At 45.9% G+C, this 17795-nt stretch overlaps 2 protein-coding genes across 5 annotated transcripts; both read right to left on the bottom strand.

Annotated features, from left to right (window-relative positions):
- Positions 1 to 31: 31 nt before the first annotated feature.
- On the bottom strand, positions 32 to 7954 carry D2HGDH (D-2-hydroxyglutarate dehydrogenase). Of its 4 annotated transcripts, none has more exons than XM_015638026.3 (9): positions 7578 to 7954; positions 6331 to 6388; positions 5225 to 5364; positions 4592 to 4785; positions 3289 to 3457; positions 2581 to 2724; positions 2017 to 2159; positions 1706 to 1871; positions 32 to 549 (listed from the first exon to the last, which is right to left on the bottom strand). In XM_015638026.3, exons 1-9 carry the CDS (start codon positions 7840 to 7842, stop codon positions 275 to 277), a joined length of 1554 nt encoding a protein of 517 aa, XP_015493512.1. In that variant the 5' UTR covers positions 7843 to 7954; the 3' UTR covers positions 32 to 274. The 4 variants fall into 4 exon arrangements, with proteins under 4 accessions (XP_015493512.1, XP_033372460.1, XP_033372461.1 ...); XM_033516569.1 differs by having other exon boundaries at positions 6331 to 6428; positions 7578 to 7667; XM_033516570.1 differs by lacking the exon at positions 7578 to 7954 and having other exon boundaries at positions 5232 to 5364; positions 6331 to 6782.
- Positions 7955 to 8051: 97 nt separating this feature from the next.
- On the bottom strand, positions 8052 to 17725 carry ING5 (inhibitor of growth family member 5). Its single transcript, XM_015638310.3, has 8 exons — positions 17592 to 17725; positions 17394 to 17465; positions 15048 to 15214; positions 13620 to 13731; positions 12759 to 12852; positions 11381 to 11516; positions 11158 to 11219; positions 8052 to 10599 (listed from the first exon to the last, which is right to left on the bottom strand). The coding sequence occupies exons 2-8, from the start codon at positions 17419 to 17421 to the stop codon at positions 10557 to 10559; spliced, it is 642 nt and encodes a 213-aa protein (XP_015493796.1). The 5' UTR covers positions 17422 to 17465; positions 17592 to 17725; the 3' UTR covers positions 8052 to 10556.
- Positions 17726 to 17795: the final 70 nt, after the last annotated feature.

Below are 17795 nucleotides of genomic sequence, written 5' to 3'. Positions count from 1 at the left end.
AGGGAAGAGAGAGTTGGAATACTCATACACATTCAGTATCTCTGTGTTCTGTTTCAATGTTCAGACCAAGTAGAAAACCCAGCAGTGTGTTCTTCAGCAAGAGCAGGCACCCCCCAAAAAGAGCAACCACCCCCAAGAGGAGCAACTGCATTCCTTTACTTGTTCCATCCCACTAACAAAATCAAACATGGAGCAGTCCACGTGCTTGTTGATCCAGTGTGTTTCTTGCTCAGGTGCAGGTACGGAGCTGGAGCTGCCCTGCTCTGCTGGCTCCTCAGCACGGGCTCCTCTTGGGAGCTGAGGGCAGGGTCTTGTAGGGGTTGAGGATCCCTTTGGGGTCCAGCATGGCTTTGAACTGCTGCATGAGCACCACTGCCTGCCGTGGTTTGCTGTACTGAATGAACTGCTTCTTCTTGAAGCCCAGCCCGTGCTCTGCACTGATGCTCCCACTGCATCCTGCAGTCCACTCATACACAAAGGGCTCGATTGCATCCAGCAGGGAATGGCTGTAGGACTCTGCCGTGATGTTCAAGTGTAAGTTCCCATCTCCTGGAAGAAAACATTGCACAGGTGGGTCTGGGAGAAAAACCTGGTGGCCCTGCAATGGATACTCATTCCTGGCTCCTCCACGATGTTTGAGAACAACGGCCTTTGTTAGTCTGTAAACTGTGTAAAAAAGGAAAAGCGCACTGTCCTACAAACATCAACCTCTCTGCACACAAATAATTCAAATAGGATCTTTGCTTTTCCATGCTCCCAGTGCACTATTTGAGGAAGGGTTCTGAGTTAAGCTACTTTCAAACTCCGACTTTTGTGATTTTAAAATTCCCATTGTGCTGCATTAATAATTGTGCCACCACCGTGATGCAATGACAAAGACTTCCCCAATGGCATTTCATAATGATCATTAGATTCTAACATGGCCCTTCATCACTTTTTCTCTCCCTATTATATTTGTGCAATGCTCTAAATGTGCTTTGGCACCGTGTCAGTAGAAACAAAGCAGCAGAACAATTTCTCCTTTTGCCACTGTGTGTGACAGTATTTGATTAGGCACAGAGTTGCTGGGTACTCCGACAGACAAAATACACAAAGATAAATACAACTTACTCATCCTCCTCCTGCATCGTAGCAAACCCTTACAGCACACAGCTTAGTCCTCAAAGAGCTACCAACAGGGAGCTTTTGTTATGCAGCGTGTCTTTCAAATGATCCCTAATCAAGTGTACTCAAGAGCGTTCCATGGGTTTTTTTTTTTGGAACAGAACAGCTCTGCTAACAGACCAATCTACCAGCTTGTAAAATCAGATTAGTTTCCCAGTATGCTGACAAATCTATCAGCCTTTCTGTGCATCTATCATCATCACTCTCTGTTGGAGGGTTAATGGCTCACAAAAAACTGATTTCCAGTAGGATTGATCACTTTGGACAAGAAAGTGGTTATCTGCCAAATGTGTCTAAGTACATCAACCAAACTGAACAAATTACATATTTAAACAGAAAGTACACAGCAAGAAAATACAGGTGACAAGTTCCATGGCTCACTGGCCAGCAACCTGCCATCAGTATATGGAAAACAGTCTGAAAGCAGTGAAATTCAAACACAAAGATCCTGATGTACCTTCCTCTTCCACAGCCCTCAATTTAAGCCTCTCACCTGCAGCAAAGAAGGGCCATCACTTCCTTTCCCAGCACCCCCACTTACCCAAGTGGCCATAGCCCACCACACTTTTGGCACTGTGGCCCAGCCGAGCCCTCATATCAGTCACGAGGTCATAGAGCTTTCCCACGGGCAGAGAGATGTCGTACTTGTACACGTAACCCTCGTGAGTGAGGGCCTCGGTGATTCTCTCCCGCAGGCTCCACAGCTCCTGAGCAATCAAGGATCACAGAAATCCACATAAACAAAGTTGCTCTTGTGTTCCATGCATACACCAAACATGAGTCTGAACACTTCCCTATATAAAATACAAATCCACATCAAAGACATTTCTGGAAGAGGAAACACTGACTTGCCTTTATTTTCTTATCATCTGTTGCCACAGTTCCATCTGTGACCAAACCTGAAACCATGGCCTGTTCTAGGAAGTTGTTCAATTTTTCTTCATCGTGAGTTGAGTTGGAGCCCGAAGTTTCAATTAAAACATAAAAAGGGCTGCCTGAGAATGAGGGAGAACAAAGTAAGTAGATGCCCTGGGGCAAAACAGAGGAATTCAGGGCAGGTTTTGGAGCTTTCCCAGCATGTTATGTGCCCAGACTCTCTGGTGCCAGAGAGGGCAGTCTTTTATCTGTAGGGCACTTCACTGACATGCTAGATCTTTTATTAAGCAACCACTTTCCAAAAAGCTAACAGTTTGTGAGGACAAATACAATTAAAAAGTCTCATCTTTAAAGATAAAAGGTGTTTGAAATGGATATACTAGATAGAAAAATCATGACAGATGCCCATACAATCACCAACCTTTTAAAAGTCAGTGAGTCAACTTTTAAAATGAGTCACTTCTAAGAAGTGTTTAAAAGTAGTCTAAAAATCCCCAAGCAGTACAGTGCCCCTTTCTACAGTGTGAATACCACTAGTACCCGTCACTGGGCGGGACAGCTTGAGATGTCTCTCAACCAATTCCATGCACTTCTCATCCATGAACTCGTAGGCAGACAGGATCTCGCCCAGCATGGCTCTGCAGGTTGTGAATGTTTCCAGAACCTTTGCAAAACTCTGACACCCTTCACACAGAACAGAGAGGAATTAGGACCAAAACCAGACACCACCCCAAACACTTTGAAGTTTTCTGAGAAGTAAAAAACTCTCAGTGAAGGCTCCGCACAAACAACTCTGGACCTGCTGAGGGACACCCAGAAGCAGCTTTTAAGCAGCTGTGCCTGGCCACATACTCTGCTGATCCAGAGCCTGACCTGCAGATGTGATTTCTCAGTCTTGCCTCATCACCTTGTCACTCACCTGAGTCCTGGATGGTGGCTGCCTCTGCCTACTGTCACACTCTTGCCCTGCTCATCTCTTGAGCCTGTCAGACCAGGCCCGCCATCACCAGTGAGGGGACTGTCCTGCCTGTCTCCTCACCCTGCTAAGCTCCTGGCTCCACTTTCCTTACAGAACAACCTGCCCTTGCAGGTATTCCAACAGATATTAAATATCTGCACAGGTATTTTAGCACAGAGGCATATGCTATTTCCCAGACACCAGCTGATGCTGGCAGTCCAGTACAAGCATCTCTATTCCTATTCCCAGCCTCTGAATTCAGGTGTGAAATCATTAATATCAGCTTCTACCTAGGAATGCCACATTCACAGCCTTAGGCTTCTGAGGACAGAGAATGGAGACAGCAGTGATAACTCCCAAGGTCCCCTCAGATCCGATGAAGAGCTGCTTCAGGTCATAGCCCGTGTTATCTTTGCGTAGAGAGGTCAGACAGTCCAGAGCTGAGCCATCAGCCAGCACCTGTGGGAACACAGGGGCCCAGTCAGAGCACCTGGGTAGGAACCTGCTGGCATGAACTTGCCTATGACCAGTGATGGGAAGTGTCACTCACTTTAACACAGCTGCAGCCCATCCCCACGCTGCTCCTCCACTCCCAACTAATTCCTTGCTCTATATCCTAGCTGAGTAGGAAAGAATAGGTATTTCCCTCCTATTTCTCTCCTTCAATCAGGACAAGTAATAACAGAAGACACAGTTTGCTCTGCTTTTCTTACTAATGGTGGAGAAGACCAGCCATTCTCTGCAGCCCTAGCTCCCACTATCCAGCAGAAACAAGGAAAGCTGCTTGAAACAGTGAATAGTTAAGCAGGATGAAGAAAACCTTCTGCCACTTGAGCCTTAATTTAAGGCTGAGCATCTCCGAGACAGGTTATTAAAGGCTATTTTAATTACAGACAAACTGACCTGAGAGAAATGCTCTCCTTTCTCAGCCTACACAGTAGAACCAAACCATGCTTTTGTTCCTTGCCCAAATTTTGTCTCCAGCCACAAAAACTTTCAGAACTCCTAATCTAGCCTTTACATCCCAAGGCACCCGCCTGTAGGACAGGAGCAACTGAGGAACAGCAGAGACTCTAGGACACAGCCAGTAGTCAAATGAACCCAAAGCAGACAGCTTGTTATGGCGTGGGTTTTAAACCTTAAGACAATCTTTAAAGTCCTGTCCAACACAAACCAGTTTGCGATCCTACAATTCTATCAAAATCCGAGTGAGCAGCCACCAGAAGAGAGTAATGCAGGATGGATTTGCCAGAGTGCTCCAGAGATCCATTGCTCAGAGGAACCAACTGCATGCAGATAACCTGGGATTCCCCAACCTCTCCCTACCTTCTTTTTACTTGTCTGGATTAGAAAACCACCTAACACCACCTCTGTCAGCAAGCACCGGAAGCCAGGAAGCTGGAAACAGCAGCAGCAATAACATGCTACAACATATTAAGACATGTTGACCCTTCCCAAAAGAGCCCAACAAGGAAAAGGTAAGAGTGGAAGCCTGAAAAGGAATTTAGCAGTGCACTGGATAGTTAGAAGAGCAGGAAGCATTAAGCTGCAGAAGACTAAACAGAGAAGGGGACTGCGAGGTACTCGCCTTACCACTTCCAGGCCCAGCACCGTCCCTCGCAGAGAGCCGTATCGCAGGAGCCGCAAGCCTCCAGCATTGGTGGCCACGTTCCCCCCGATGTGACAGCTGCCTTTGGCTCCCAGGTCGAGTGGCATGACAAACCCCTGCTCCTCCAAGTACTCATTGAGCCTTTCCAACACACAGCCTGCTTGGCACACAAGGATTCCTGGAACACAAACACCCTGCTAAAAGCTGATGGCTGAGAAGAAGGTGCCTCCTCAAGAAGCAGGAGCAGTATGAGCAGATGCAACCATCTCTTCCTTCAAAACTTTCTGAGATTCAGCTTAAATGCACAACTCTGTGCATACTCCAGGGAACTGCCCTCTCCTCAAGCCCCAGGAAGCTTTGCTATTGCCTCAATATCTTGTCATCCACAACTCTGGACTGGTAAAACACAATTGTATTGTGTCTGTCTCTCTGTTGTGCTCCCTCTCTGAACAGAGATACTCACATCAGCCTGACCTCTAACCCCCCAAACCCAAACAAACTTCCTTATGATGCTGCTGAGCTGAACCTTGCTGATCCTGCTGCTATTTGTTCCCAGGAAAATGCCTGTTTTGAGGCCTGGGGCTCATTTCTGTGCTTCACATCCCTGGAATATTTACCAGACACCTTGTCAAAGCTGATGATCTGGTTCATAAGAGCAGTGGAGAGAATGATCTCGTCAAAGACAGGAACGCTGCCCCCAACAAGGCCTGTGTTCCCCCCCTGAGGATTCACTGCCAGGTTCTTCTCATGGCAGTACCTGGAAGGAAAAAGGGTTCCGAATTTTTATGCATTTAAAAACCATAATCAGTCTGTCAGAGAAGTTTCACCTCTACATGAATGTCGACTGTTGTGACAGTGCTCCTTAAAACTAAGCAGCATTTCACCGAAAGTCTGAATTGGTGGAAAGAGTCAATTTCAATGACAAAGTGAGAAAGTGCAACTCCTGTCTGAACTCAGTCCAGTGCTGAGCAAAGAACCAACACCTGGGGTTAGCCCCATGTGTATCTACACATCTGGCACACATCATCTGTCTGGAAAGCACTGCTTATGTTTCTACAGAAGCTGTTTCTGCAGCAGTCTGTGTTAACAGCTTGGGCTCCTTGGTGGGCTCTGACAGCCAGCCTCTGGCAGTGGTTTCAGACATGACTGCCCTCCTCCTCCCAAGAAATTAATGCCCTGTAGGCAATAAAATGTGCACCTGTGCCTCAGCTGCTCCACCTGCCACATCCCTGCCAAGCACCACCCACCACATCCTCTCTGAGCTCACAGCAGCTCCTGTGCAAGGGATGGCACAGAGCCCCAGAGCTCCTTCAGGAGCCCTGCCTGCCTTTCCTGTGCTCTGCACCCCTGTTTTAACAGAGCTAGGAGCATGTTCCTGCAGCTTTCAGCTCCTCAGCCAAACAATGATCTGGCACAGCACTGCCCAGCCACACCAGTGTGGATAAAAGAGATCCTCAAACTGCCCAGTTCTGCCCTAACCTTCTTTACCTTTTCAAACAGACCCTCCTGAATCTTTCACAAAACTTCTCTTTCCTGAGCACCCATACAATACCTAATTCTAGCCATTTATCAGAACAGAAGTCATGAAGAAAACTGCCTCAGCAACGCCAATGCTTAAGGAATTGGTGTCTAAACACCTACAACTGCCCTTCACACACTGGATCACCCCTGACTTGACCCAAGTCTCCTCAGCAGCAAGCCCAGCAGAAAAGGTGCACGTTACCTGAGAACTCGAGACACCTCTGCTGTAGTCTGTGGCTTCAGTACCAGCTGGCTGCAGCCTGCAATGAAAGCAAGGGACTCTCAAGGAAGGCTGTGGCTCTGCAGAGGTCAGAAAGAAACAGGTGGGAAAGCATGAGGTGGGAAATAACAATGCTCCCTCCACTGTTAGGTACCTCAACCACTCTGACAACAAACATTTCAACAGCAGCCTTTCCCTTTAAGCCCTGCAAAAACTTTGCATGTCTAGGTAGACGTGGCTGCCACTGGGGGCAATGGGAAATGGTTTGAATTCTCACAAAACCTTTGACAGAAACAACATAGAATTTACAGTGCATGATTTAGAATTACAGGATGATTTGGGTTGGGAGTGACCTAAAAGTTCATCTCATTCCATGGGCAGGGACACCTTCCACTATCCCAGGTTGCTCCAAGCCCTGTCCAGCCTGTCCTTGGGCACTTCCAGGGATGGGGCAGCCACAGCTTCTCTGGCCAACCTATGCCAGGGCCTCACCTCCCTCACAGGGAACAATTTCTTCCCAATATCCCATCTATCCCTGCCCTCTGGCAGTGGGAAGCCATTCCCCCTTGTCCTGTCACTCCAGGCCCATATAGAAGTCTCTCTCCCTCCTTTCTATAAGTCCCTTTAAGGTACTGGAAGGCTGCAATCAAGGCTTTCAAAAGTTTTCATATTCTTTCCTGAAGTTCAATCAAAACTGTTAGCTGAATTAACTTGTCTCAGGAAAAATATTAATTATTAGAGAGTTTAGATATTTTTTTTTTTTATGAAAGCCTGTAAGTTTACAAGGTATTCGGTAATTCTTAAAGGAATAATTTTATGAGAAAAGCTCATTTTGGATGGGCAGGCACTCATCTGGTTTCTGGTGACCCGAGGGACAGATGGAGCTGCATCAGGAAAGGGTTAGGCTGGATATCACGGGAAGATTCTTCCTCCAGAGGGCGGTCGGGCCCTGCCCAGGCTCCCCAGGGAATGGACACAGTCCCAAAGCTGCCAGAGCTCCAGGAATATTCGGACAACGCTCTCAGGCACAGGGTGGGATTGTTGAGGTGTCTGTACAGGGTCAGGAATTCGACTCGATGATCCTCACGGGTCCCTTCTAACTCTACGGTTTGTACAGATGATCCGCCATAAATAAAAGTAAGATTTACTTTGGCAAACTCGTTGGCCCGGTAATAAACAGAAGCAAGAAGGAGGTTTCACCAACAGAGCACATCAAGCAGCTCGTTTACCTCGCACCGACTTCAGCCAGTCCACATTAAACGCCTTCACCTCCTCCTCGCCGGTGACGACCCTGCCGGGCATGAGGCGCTCGAAGAAGGCCACATCGCCGTCCTCCAGCCGTGCGAAGGGCAGCCGCCGAACCGCGTAGCGCTCACAGGTCGGCACCACCTCCCGGCAGCCGGCGGAGCCCCGGGCCCGGGGCACTCCGGGGGGCTCCCGGCTCCAGCTCCTCAGCCAGGCGGGCCCGCGGCGCCACAGCACCGTAGAAGCCATGGGAAAAACCGCGGCCTTCGCTGCTGCCCCCTTCCCGCGAGCGTGGTGAGAGCTCAGCACTGAGGGGAGGCGCACCCGGTAAAAAACGGGAGATGCCAAAGACGCTCCGGGGCCTGGAAGCGCTGGGGACGCGCCTCACCCCAAAACGCCAGCGCCCCCTGGCGGCCGGAGGTTGCAACAGCACCCCACCCCCCCATCATCCTCACACATTTATTCCCAAAAATACTTTATTTATAATATAATCCAACATCTCCAAGATCCAAAAATACAGATATACATTTCTTATATTTTTTTTAACTTTACATTCCTTACTTTTGTTTTTTTTCTGCCCCCCCCCCCGCCCTTGTTTCGGTAAAAGGGTGAAAGTTGGTTTCGACCTCCAGTTTGGATGAGCTGCAGTAAAGCTGGGCCCCTGGCAGGGCTTTTGGGCAATGTTTAGTAGGGCATTCCTTAAGGGGTCACCCCTCTCCAGGAAACATTTAACACTGTACATTCAAAAGTCAGAAGATTTAAATCCTTTAGTATGCAAAAATGAAGGCTGCTGGTATTTCTGTCTACAGATTTGTAAAAAGTCTCTACGAGCAGGTGTAAGAGGGCAGGAGATGCTCCTGAGCCCATCCAAGCCCTGAACTGGCATGTTCCCAGTGGAAGAGTGTATTGCTGGTATCAGATCTCAGACGCTGTACACATCACAGACATTGTAAAGAAGAGGAGACTGTTGTACCCCACACTATTCATCATTCCTAGCAAATTATCCTTCCTTTTGAGGACCTTACAGAGCTTGTTTTCCTTTTTGCTTTGCTGGTTCAAGTGGAAAACACTCTTCAAAGCCCCAAAAGTACTTCTAAAAGTGTGTTTTGTTATCCTACCTGACCAGAATTTTGGAGCTGAGGGAAGTCAGCTCCACACTGGCTCACCCAGAGCTGCTCTCTTCCCTCAAGTCATGTTTCCAGCAAGATCACCAGAGTGGAAATGTGAGATTGTTTCAAATCAAATACCAGTACTAACAAAGCCTTAGGAACAACAGGAAGAAAAGTTGTCTACAATACCATTGGGTAGAAGGGGAAAACAAAACCTGGAACAGCATCAACATGGGTTGTCAGGACACAGCAATGCTCCAGCTCAGACCATTGCAGTGGGTGAAGGAGGAGCAGCTCTCACCCTCTGGGGACTGGATGCCAGGCTGGCTCATGAGGTATCACAAATTTGCTCTCATGAAGAGGCAGGAAGAAGAAGAGAAGAGGGTTTGCTCTACTCCACGTTTGTGTGCTGTTCTTCCTCCTTCCATCCAGCACTCTGGCTTTAATATCCCAGCCTGCTGTCCATGTGCCATTCTGTGGCAGCAATGACAAATGTGCATTTTCATGCACAGAACTATGGGAACTTCAACTCACAGTGATGCAATGTAGTAAAGACACCTGCAACATCACACTGGAAATTACAGGACCCTGAAGACAGGGATTTTTTCCTAAAATCCATCCTTTTTCCCTGCCATAAATCAATGTTCACAGAAAAGTTGCATCACAATTGAGAGGTTTCTTCTATGTCAGCAGCAGGCACAAAGCCCCGCAAAGGGAAGGAGAGGTGGCAGGAGCTGTGTTCTACTTTCCTTCATTACAAAACATGAGTAAGAGGCTCAGTGTAACAGGAAAAGCCTTTTTTCTTTTGAAAGCAGGTGCCAGAATCTGAGTAGAAGTGTTTTTAATCTTCTGTGCTGTTTATTCAGCAGAAGAAAAGTTTATCTGGGAGTTTCTTTATGCCTTTCCAGCAATCAGTACCAAGAGCTCCTGCACACTGGCATTGGAAAGCAGCACACAGCCCTGCACAGAGCTGCCACCAACACCCACTAGGGACCAGAGCCAGCAAAGTTCATGAGATTGGGGGTTTTGTTTCCTTCTTCCACCAGCAGGAAGGAAACCTGGAACACCTTTCCCCACTACATCTTTCCTTGAAGGCAGGTAAGCCTCATGATGCAGAAGACAGATACAAAGGCAAGACTTTGCTCTTCCCTCAACTTCTGCATCCACTGTTATCTCTTCAGAAGGAAAAACAGACTTTTGCTTTCCAGCTCCTGATTTCCTCTCTCCCTTCTGCTGCAGCCACTGACACTGTGCTAATGCAAGGATTCACATTCATCATCTGAAAGGCAGCTAGAGAAGTCAAGGATTTGTGGCCCATTAGAAAAAGACAAGAAGTTACGTTACAAAATTTCTGAATGGCCTTCTTCAACAGCAGAGCCACACCATCATGGGAACAAACAGTGTCTTCATGGTGCCTTTCCCTAAAACCTGATTTCCTGATTTACCCATGTGCCACACAGGAAATCACAGCTAACAATTCAGGCCTTCATCTTATTTTGTGAATAAATCTGACCTTCTCTCTCTCTCTCCAAGAATACTGTAGGTTTCATCTTCACAGTGATGTACTTAAAAGAATCTGCAGGGAAATGGAAACAGCCAGAAAAGGCAACACCCTCCCTCAGTATCATTGTGCAAGACTAACATCAATAGACTCTCCATGGCAAAGGGATTTTGGACTCCCTCCCAAAGTCTTAGGAAAGAACAGGAATTTCAACTGGCCACTGGATAATTAAATATCATACCGGAAAAAGATGGAGGATAGATTAATAAAAAATAATCAAAGGTAATATTGCAACATGAATGAAGGAATATATTAAATTCTTCTTGCCTAGGCAGTGTATCCCTCTCTACTCCTTACTTCTTTTTCTTTCTTTCCTGAACACAACGAGGACAAAACCTGTAGGAAAAAAGAGGCAGTAATTAGCCCCTGAAATTAACAGCACGGAGCCTGAGAACTGCTTTTAATATCTGTGCACAAATAAGCCTGTTTCTGACAGGTCAATTGTTAATTTGATTAAAATAGTCCATTAGATAAAAATAACAAGCCCAAGATCCTTTCCAAGATAAGCACATAGTAAAACCCTGAGAAGTCTTCAAAATTTGCCTCCAGAAGTGAAGCAGAGAGGTACCTGTCTGTTTTAAGCACAGCTACAACTACTGACAATAGAGCAAACCTCAGATGTAACATGTCCATGTTTATACAAGCCTCAGGTCAAAACCTGCTCTGTTTATCAGGCAGTTCTGCTCCCACCTAAGACTTCTGTGGAAGTGGATTTTAACAAGAAGGTTTGTGTTGTATCTCCTACCCTAAAACATAACCCCCAGTCAGAGAGGATGCAAACTCTCTGATGAGAAGAGCAAAGCTCCTCTGTCAGGGTCACAACAGGCTTTTAATTCTTGTTGCGGCAAACTGCAGCCTGATAAAAATCCCAAAACTGAATGTTGCCACACTCACCATTTCCCTTTTGGTTTGGTGGTCAGGTCCACACATGCAAAGTGGAACCACTCAATTGGACACTGCAAAAGAGAAAGGAAACACATACAGAGGAGATTCTTAGTGGTTCACAAATGCTCCCATCATTTGGTATGAGCTAACTGAGCAAGGACCCCCTCCTTGGATTGTACACGGTTGGGAGGTAACAAACATCTGAAAAATCAATAATCTCTCAAGTGCTTACATCTGGGTTGTCACAGCCAATCATCTCCCCATAGGACACCTGGTGACACAGGCAGTAGGTGGGCTCATTGGGATCCACCGGCATATCCAGGACATCTGAGGGATGCACTGACAGGATGGTATCAGCAAACTCAGACCTGTGGGCAAGGACAGAGTCAGGACAAAACACTTGTCAGCTACAGACAACACTGTGTTAAAAGGGCATGGCTTCCCACTGTCAGACGGCAGGGCTAGATGGGATACTGGGAAGGAATTCTTCCCTGTGAGGGTAGGAAGGCCCTGGCTCAGGTTGCCTGGAAAAGCTGTGGCTCCCCCACCCTGAAGTGTTTAGGGCCCGTCTTGGAACAACCCAGGCTAGTGGAAGGTGTCCCTGCCCACTGCAAGGGCTAGAACGGGATGGTCTTTAAGGTCACTCCAAACCCAAACCATTCTGGGATTTGGTGTTTCCAAGATCTAAATCTACTTGCGAAAATCAGTGTTTTACAGTATCTTCCCTAAACCACACTGACCCTGTTTTAGAGTTTGTGTTACATTACCACAGTCCAGTAATTAAAATCATAAGGCAGTTTGGATCAAACACAGTATGACCAGAAATAATCAAGAAAGGGATTTATAGATGTCATGAACAAAGTAACAAAATGATCATACAGATCACTCCTGACTGCGGATAGAATAACCCTGGAGGGTAGAATATCCTGTTTGGGATTTTTCCCCAACCTGTTTCAACATACATTTTTTCTCATTGTCAGGCATGAGTGAACCCTCTTACCCTGACAGGGATGTGCTGACATGCCAGTAGCAGTCCACAGCAGTCCACTTTTAGTTACCTGCCCCTCCATTTAGCCAACTGAAAATATCAGAATAAACTGAGCCCCTTTAATATAAATCCCATCTCAGTGAGGGGACATGCTTTCCTCCTTCCCTCTCAAAACCAAATCAGATTATTCAAGGCTACCTAGGATACAACCCTTTGAAAACAACCCCCAAAATTCTCAAAGACTTCTAGAACAGCAGCACATCAGTTTCAGTCCTGATTGGCAAGTGAGTTTCTTTTACCATTAAGACTGCAAGCAACTGTTAAAAATAGCCCTTTGAGAAAAATCAAAGCTATTTTCTCCCAGCTTGCCAACAGCAACAGGGAGGCTGATCTTGTCCTTCCAGTCAGAGTGTTCCAAGCATGCTGAGCTTCCACATGCCAACCAAGGAGTTAATTAACAATGCTGGCCTAAGCAGGATATTAATGAAATTGAGTAAGACCAGAACACTGTTAACACCGCTCGCCATCCGGACATGAGTCATAAATAGGGTAATATGAGCCTGTGGAAAATTCGTGAAGTGTCAAGCCCAAGGCCCTGGAGTTGTGCCTGGCTCTGCCTTACCCTCCTTTGAGCTTCTTTTTCTTTGGTGTATCTTCTTCAGATGTTCTCCTGCCTCGACCACGAGAGCTCCTTTTGTCTTTCTGACTTCGTCCCTCTAGAAAGGAAAAACAACCCCATCATTTCAGCCTGAGTGGCAGAAAATTCCCCAGCTGTTGTTCTTTTGATGCAGCTACTGTCCTGAAATCCCTATCTCATATGTAATTGAATAATCCTTATTATGTATGTAATTGAACATGCTGGCTGAAATGCATTTTTAAGCCACAAATACACCAAATTGGTAACAACTGAGCACCAAACTCTCATGTTTGCAGCTTTGGCAATAGCACAGGTCATAAACAGCATCACACTTGATTAGGCTTGCAGTATTTTTTTTATCTCAATCTATTTTTAAACACAGTTAATAGATTACTCAATAACTAACAACTTTCATCTCCATCTCCTTGCTCTTACACCTTATTTCATTGTTCAAAGGCATAAAGCTGTGCTGTGCTGCTGTATCCGCATTCAAATGTCACTGTAATCACAGTATTTCAGTATACACGAGAGAAACTGGTTGTCTTCTTTTAATTCCTAGTTTTTCCTGAAACTTAGACTGTTACACCAGCGCAGTTTTGGCACAGCACCCTCCTTAGAACCACTAACAACCTCCGGATGATCTATGAAACAGTGACACTAAGTTTGATTCCAGCACCACGTATTTCTTCATCTCTTGCCCACAGTAAACATTTTGAAGAGCACTAAAAACAGAGAATGGCACACTTCTTTCCTTCCTCCAGAAACAACAGCCTATTTTACATCTCAGCCTTCCTGGTTTGATATTCTAAGTACTGGAAATTTTACAACTGTGTAAAATTAACCCACTTTTCAGGCTTCGGGATCCAGGGGTTTCAAAGTTGCTGCCTTCCAGTTTATCTTTGAGATCAGCTTCAAACCGTGCCAAATCTGCATCCAGCCGCCGTATGTGCTTATCCACCTGCACCAAGAGGAAACCACAAACTGAATTAGAAAGAAACACACAAAAAAAGAGCCACAAATGAAAACAGGAAGGGCTAAAACTTGTCTGTTATCAGCATGAACAGTGTGGTACTGCAGAGCAAGGCAGGGAAGGGGTACAGGCTGGGAAAAGGGAAATGGCACACACAAAGGGAATGAGGGAGGCAAAAGCACAAGAACCCAGTCCCTCCATAAGAATGCAGAAAGGAAGGAAAAGGGAGGCAACATAAAGGAGAGTCAAAGCAACTCAGACTAATGAGTTTCAGAACAAAACAAGATGAGAGATACTAAAAGTAACTGTTTCATCCCCGAAATTTCCAAAATTCCAAGACAGTCCTTGAAATGTGTTGAGTAGAGCAGTTAGGGTTCTTCCCCTGGTACTCCAATGTCATGTGAATGAAATAATTTTAACAATAAATACAGAGGCTGACTATCCTCAATATCAAGTCACACATTAACTAAATACCTTGTACTACCCTGGCTGCAATGAAATGATTTTCAGAACAGGGATTTTAAGCCACCACCCCCCAACTGTGCTGCAGCAATACTTTGTCATTAAATGGGTTCACTAGTTATCTAGAGCATCGATATTCCTGGCACATAATTTCATTTTTTACAATGTTTGATGGCAATCAAACATCTACTGCAGCTATAGCAAAACCCAAAGCATCTCTGCACGCTGGACAACAAACACTTAGTACAGTCAAAAGGATTCCCCTCACTCAACTTTTAACTATGGGGTAAAACATGAGAAAATTAGAATTATTCAAGGGACAGGGACAGGAAAAAAAAAAAAAAAAAAAGTGGAAAGCTGCATCTTGAGAAACAGTATTTTCTCCCAAGGTCCATTGAGGAAATTTTGATGTCAAATAAAAGACAAGAGAGCAGAATTCCTGCTGTTCCTCCACAACATAGTACAGCAGCTGGCTTAAAAAAAAATTTTGCTTTCAACTAAGTGTGCCGCAAAGAAATTATCAGTGACAGAGAGCTGCTGGGGAGGAGGCAGTGAGGTAAATTTGCTGGCACAGATTATCACACAGCAAACAAGTTACTACTGATAAAGCCACCCCCAAGGGGGATAAACTCACTAATTTTTCAGCAAAATGGAAACCTGGTACCTAAGGAGAAAGCTTTTTGGGGAGGCAACAGTGAGAAGCAGAAGCTTGAGGACTAATAATTTGTTTTGATAAGAAATTTAAGCCAAAAAAAAAAAAAGTCAGGGAAAGCTGACACTGTGAAGCATCTCCACATGCGCCATTCCAGACGATGCCTGTTCTTCCACAGCTCATGGCTCACCATCTCATAGGTCTGCATGGCCAGCTGCACTTTGTCATCACTGTACTCTTTACACTTGCTGTAGGCACTCTGGATCTTCCTCAGGTGCTCCACTCTCTCCTCAGGCAACATGTTCTTCACAGACTCCATGTATGCTGCTGCCAGGCTGTCGATCTCTGCTTTCTTGTCTGAAAAAAAAGCAGATATTCTTGTTTTTCTGTTTCCATTTAGGAGACTGCAGTAGTTTAAATTTGCCAATTTAGTTTCCTCACCAACACACCAAATAATGTGGGGGTTTTAAAGCACTAGCTAAAAATCACCAGAAAACATACTCATTTCTTGCTGTGAGATATTGATTAGGAGAAGGTTAAAACAGGCTTAAAACTTAAAAGGAATGAAGAAAGTTTATTAACAGAACTACAAAAATAAGAAACCAGAATAAAACCTCCAGAAACCTTTTCTCCCCACCCCACCTTTTCCCTTGTTCAACTGACAACACAGAGACAAAACTGGTGGTTAAAGGAGTCCCAACTATACAACAGTCTTTTCACCAGTCTTTGTAGAGAGAGGAGTTCTCTCTTATCATTCCATGGAGAGTTCTCCACAAGAAAAGTTTTCATTCCCATGATGGCACAGTTTGTTTTGTTGTTTTTTTTGAAAAATCTCTGCCATCATACCCTCCTCCCATTTTCATACCACTCTGAGGTGTGTTCATGGCCCATGAACTCAAGGGGTATCATTTTAAGGATGAGTTATTCAAAGGCAAAGGTTCTCTTCATCTGTCTCTGTGATCATCTCTGGGAACAGAGGTTTTCTCCTTTTCTCTTGGGGGCCAAGTATCTCTATCAACTCTCAATTCTCTCTCTCTGTTCCAGCATCTCATGAGATCACAACTACTTCACCATCTGCTCAGCTTCATCAATGGATACCTTTGCTCAGGTCTACACTTTGAAATACTTCATTCTCCAAAAACACTCTTTCATGAATTAAAGGAGCTTTTCAGAACATTATTGTCCATCTCCATGGCCTTACTTAAAGAATATTTCAGCTTATTAAAGCATCTCCTCATTCTCCTTCCATTTGAGGTGTGACTCCTTCTTTTACTGACTTTGGTGGCTTATGTTGTCTCTTTACATGATGATCACTTTCCTCTCTCTGGAAAAGGATTAAATCTGCAGGTCTCATCTGGGTAGTGAAAGGGTTTAAATCTGGCCCAAGCCACAGCAGGTATTCATGGTGTTGGATTTCAGGTGTCTGTCTCTCTCAGCCCAGCAGAGGCAGGGAAGGAGCAGATGGTTCCATCAGGGGGGAAGAGCTTTGGCCACCCTGCTGGTACTGGACCTGGAAGCTTCCTGGGAGAAGCCAGTACAGCCTGGCCCAGCCTGGGGCTGAGCCCCTGCAGCCTCCATTCCCCACCTGGGAGCCACTGGAGTCCAGCTCAGCCCCCTCCCTCCAGGCCGGGAGCGGGAGGGAAGGACGAGCAGCTGCACTAAAGCTCTGTTACCTTTCAAGGCCAGAAAGAAGGAGAGAAAGAAACTCCTGGGGTTAGGTTTAAAAGGTGATATTCACTAAGGTAATCTCATTTTTCAGTGGTCAAAAGTACTGTCAATTCTCAGAACTGGCCAGCTATAGGCCAGGTCTCAGGCAGAGAAGAAACTCCCAGTGGCCTCTCTTAGAGCCATCAGTTCTGTGGGTGTTCCTCACTTTTTTTCCTTAAATGCCAATCAATCAAAGAGACCCTTCCTGACAGCTCTTACTCTCCCCTCAATTCCTTAATGCCTTTTCCTTTTTAAAAAACAAAACCAGTTAAGTTAAAGGTGTTCACTCTTTGACACTTGTGGTGTGATTCTGCTTTCTCAAGCGTTCTACAGCTAATTCAGAAGTTAATTTAATGTTAATTCACGGTTAAGATTAGAAACCAAACCCACAGATTCACAACTTTCAGCCTCTCTTCCCACATGCAGAACATTTGTTGCACACTTACTATTCTGATGGTGCAAAATGAAAATAACTAATGTGCAGCCAGACACCAACAAAGACTTCAAAAAGGAAGGAAAAAATTGTCCTGCAAGGCCCACAGAAATCTAGAACTTGTTAGATATGGAAAATACGTGGAAGGAAGGCCGCCCAAGTGGCCACTGAGTACAATGACCACAGAGCTATGAATTTAAACTGGAAACAAAATCAAACCCTGCGATGTGAGCTGTATTCTCACAGGAAAGAAATAAACACTGAAGAGCACTCAGAATGAGAGAAGGAACAGCAGTAGAGGAGAGACACGTCCTCTAAAGCCCAGACTCCACTGGGCTTTCCCCATCCCTCATGCCAAGCTCTCTTGGCTTTGCTTGCCAAAATACCTGCACCTACCTTCTGTTCTCTGATCCAGCTCCCGCATCAGCTGGAAATTCCTCTGCAGCTCGCACGGCAGATTCTCAATACCTGCAAGAAAAATGCTACTAAATACTCTGAGCAGCCCTCTCAATGGAAGGTGTCCCTGCCCATGGCAGGAAGTGGAGCTGAGTTTTAACGTCCTTCCCAACACAACCCATCCTGTGAATCACGTACCGTGAGCCGCCCTTTCACCTCAGCAGCGCTCGAGCACCTGCCTAGACGCTGGGCACTGGGCCGGCACCAGCGGCCCACCTGAGGGAAGAGTGGGACCCCCGCCTTGCTGATCCCCACAGCCGCCATGGCCTCACGATCCCCCTCCCCACCGCGCACCGGTGACGTAGCCCGGCGCAGGCCGATGACGCAATCATAGTGTCACTC

Source organism: Parus major, chromosome 9 (genome assembly GCF_001522545.3).
Source record: "Parus major isolate Abel chromosome 9, Parus_major1.1, whole genome shotgun sequence".
NCBI classification, from domain to species: Eukaryota; Metazoa; Chordata; class Aves; order Passeriformes; family Paridae; genus Parus; species Parus major.
This window is presented reverse-complemented; position numbering and strand designations above follow the sequence as displayed.

What these genes read in the sequence shown, in the direction of transcription:
- D2HGDH (XM_015638026.3), bottom strand. Translation starts at nt 7,842, where the DNA reads ATGGCTTCTACGGTGCTGTGGCGCCGCGGGCCCGCCTGGCTGAGGAGC. An exon ending in CGGTGCTGGGCCTGGAAGTG is followed by an intron (nt 3,458 to 4,591) that starts GTAAGGCGAGTA and finishes GTGTTCCCACAG; the next exon opens with GTGCTGGCTGATGGCTCAGC. An exon ending in CAGATGATAAGAAAATAAAG is followed by an intron (nt 1,872 to 2,016) that starts GCAAGTCAGTGT and finishes TTGATTGCTCAG; the next exon opens with GAGCTGTGGAGCCTGCGGGA.
- ING5 (XM_015638310.3), bottom strand. Translation starts at nt 17,421, where the DNA reads ATGCGGGAGCTGGATCAGAGAACAGAAG. An exon ending in AAAAAGAAGCTCAAAGGAGG is followed by an intron (nt 11,517 to 12,758) that starts GTAAGGCAGAGC and finishes CCTTGCCCACAG; the next exon opens with GTCTGAGTTTGCTGATACCA. An exon ending in TTGGCTGTGACAACCCAGAT is followed by an intron (nt 11,220 to 11,380) that starts GTAAGCACTTGA and finishes TCTCTTTTGCAG; the next exon opens with TGTCCAATTGAGTGGTTCCA.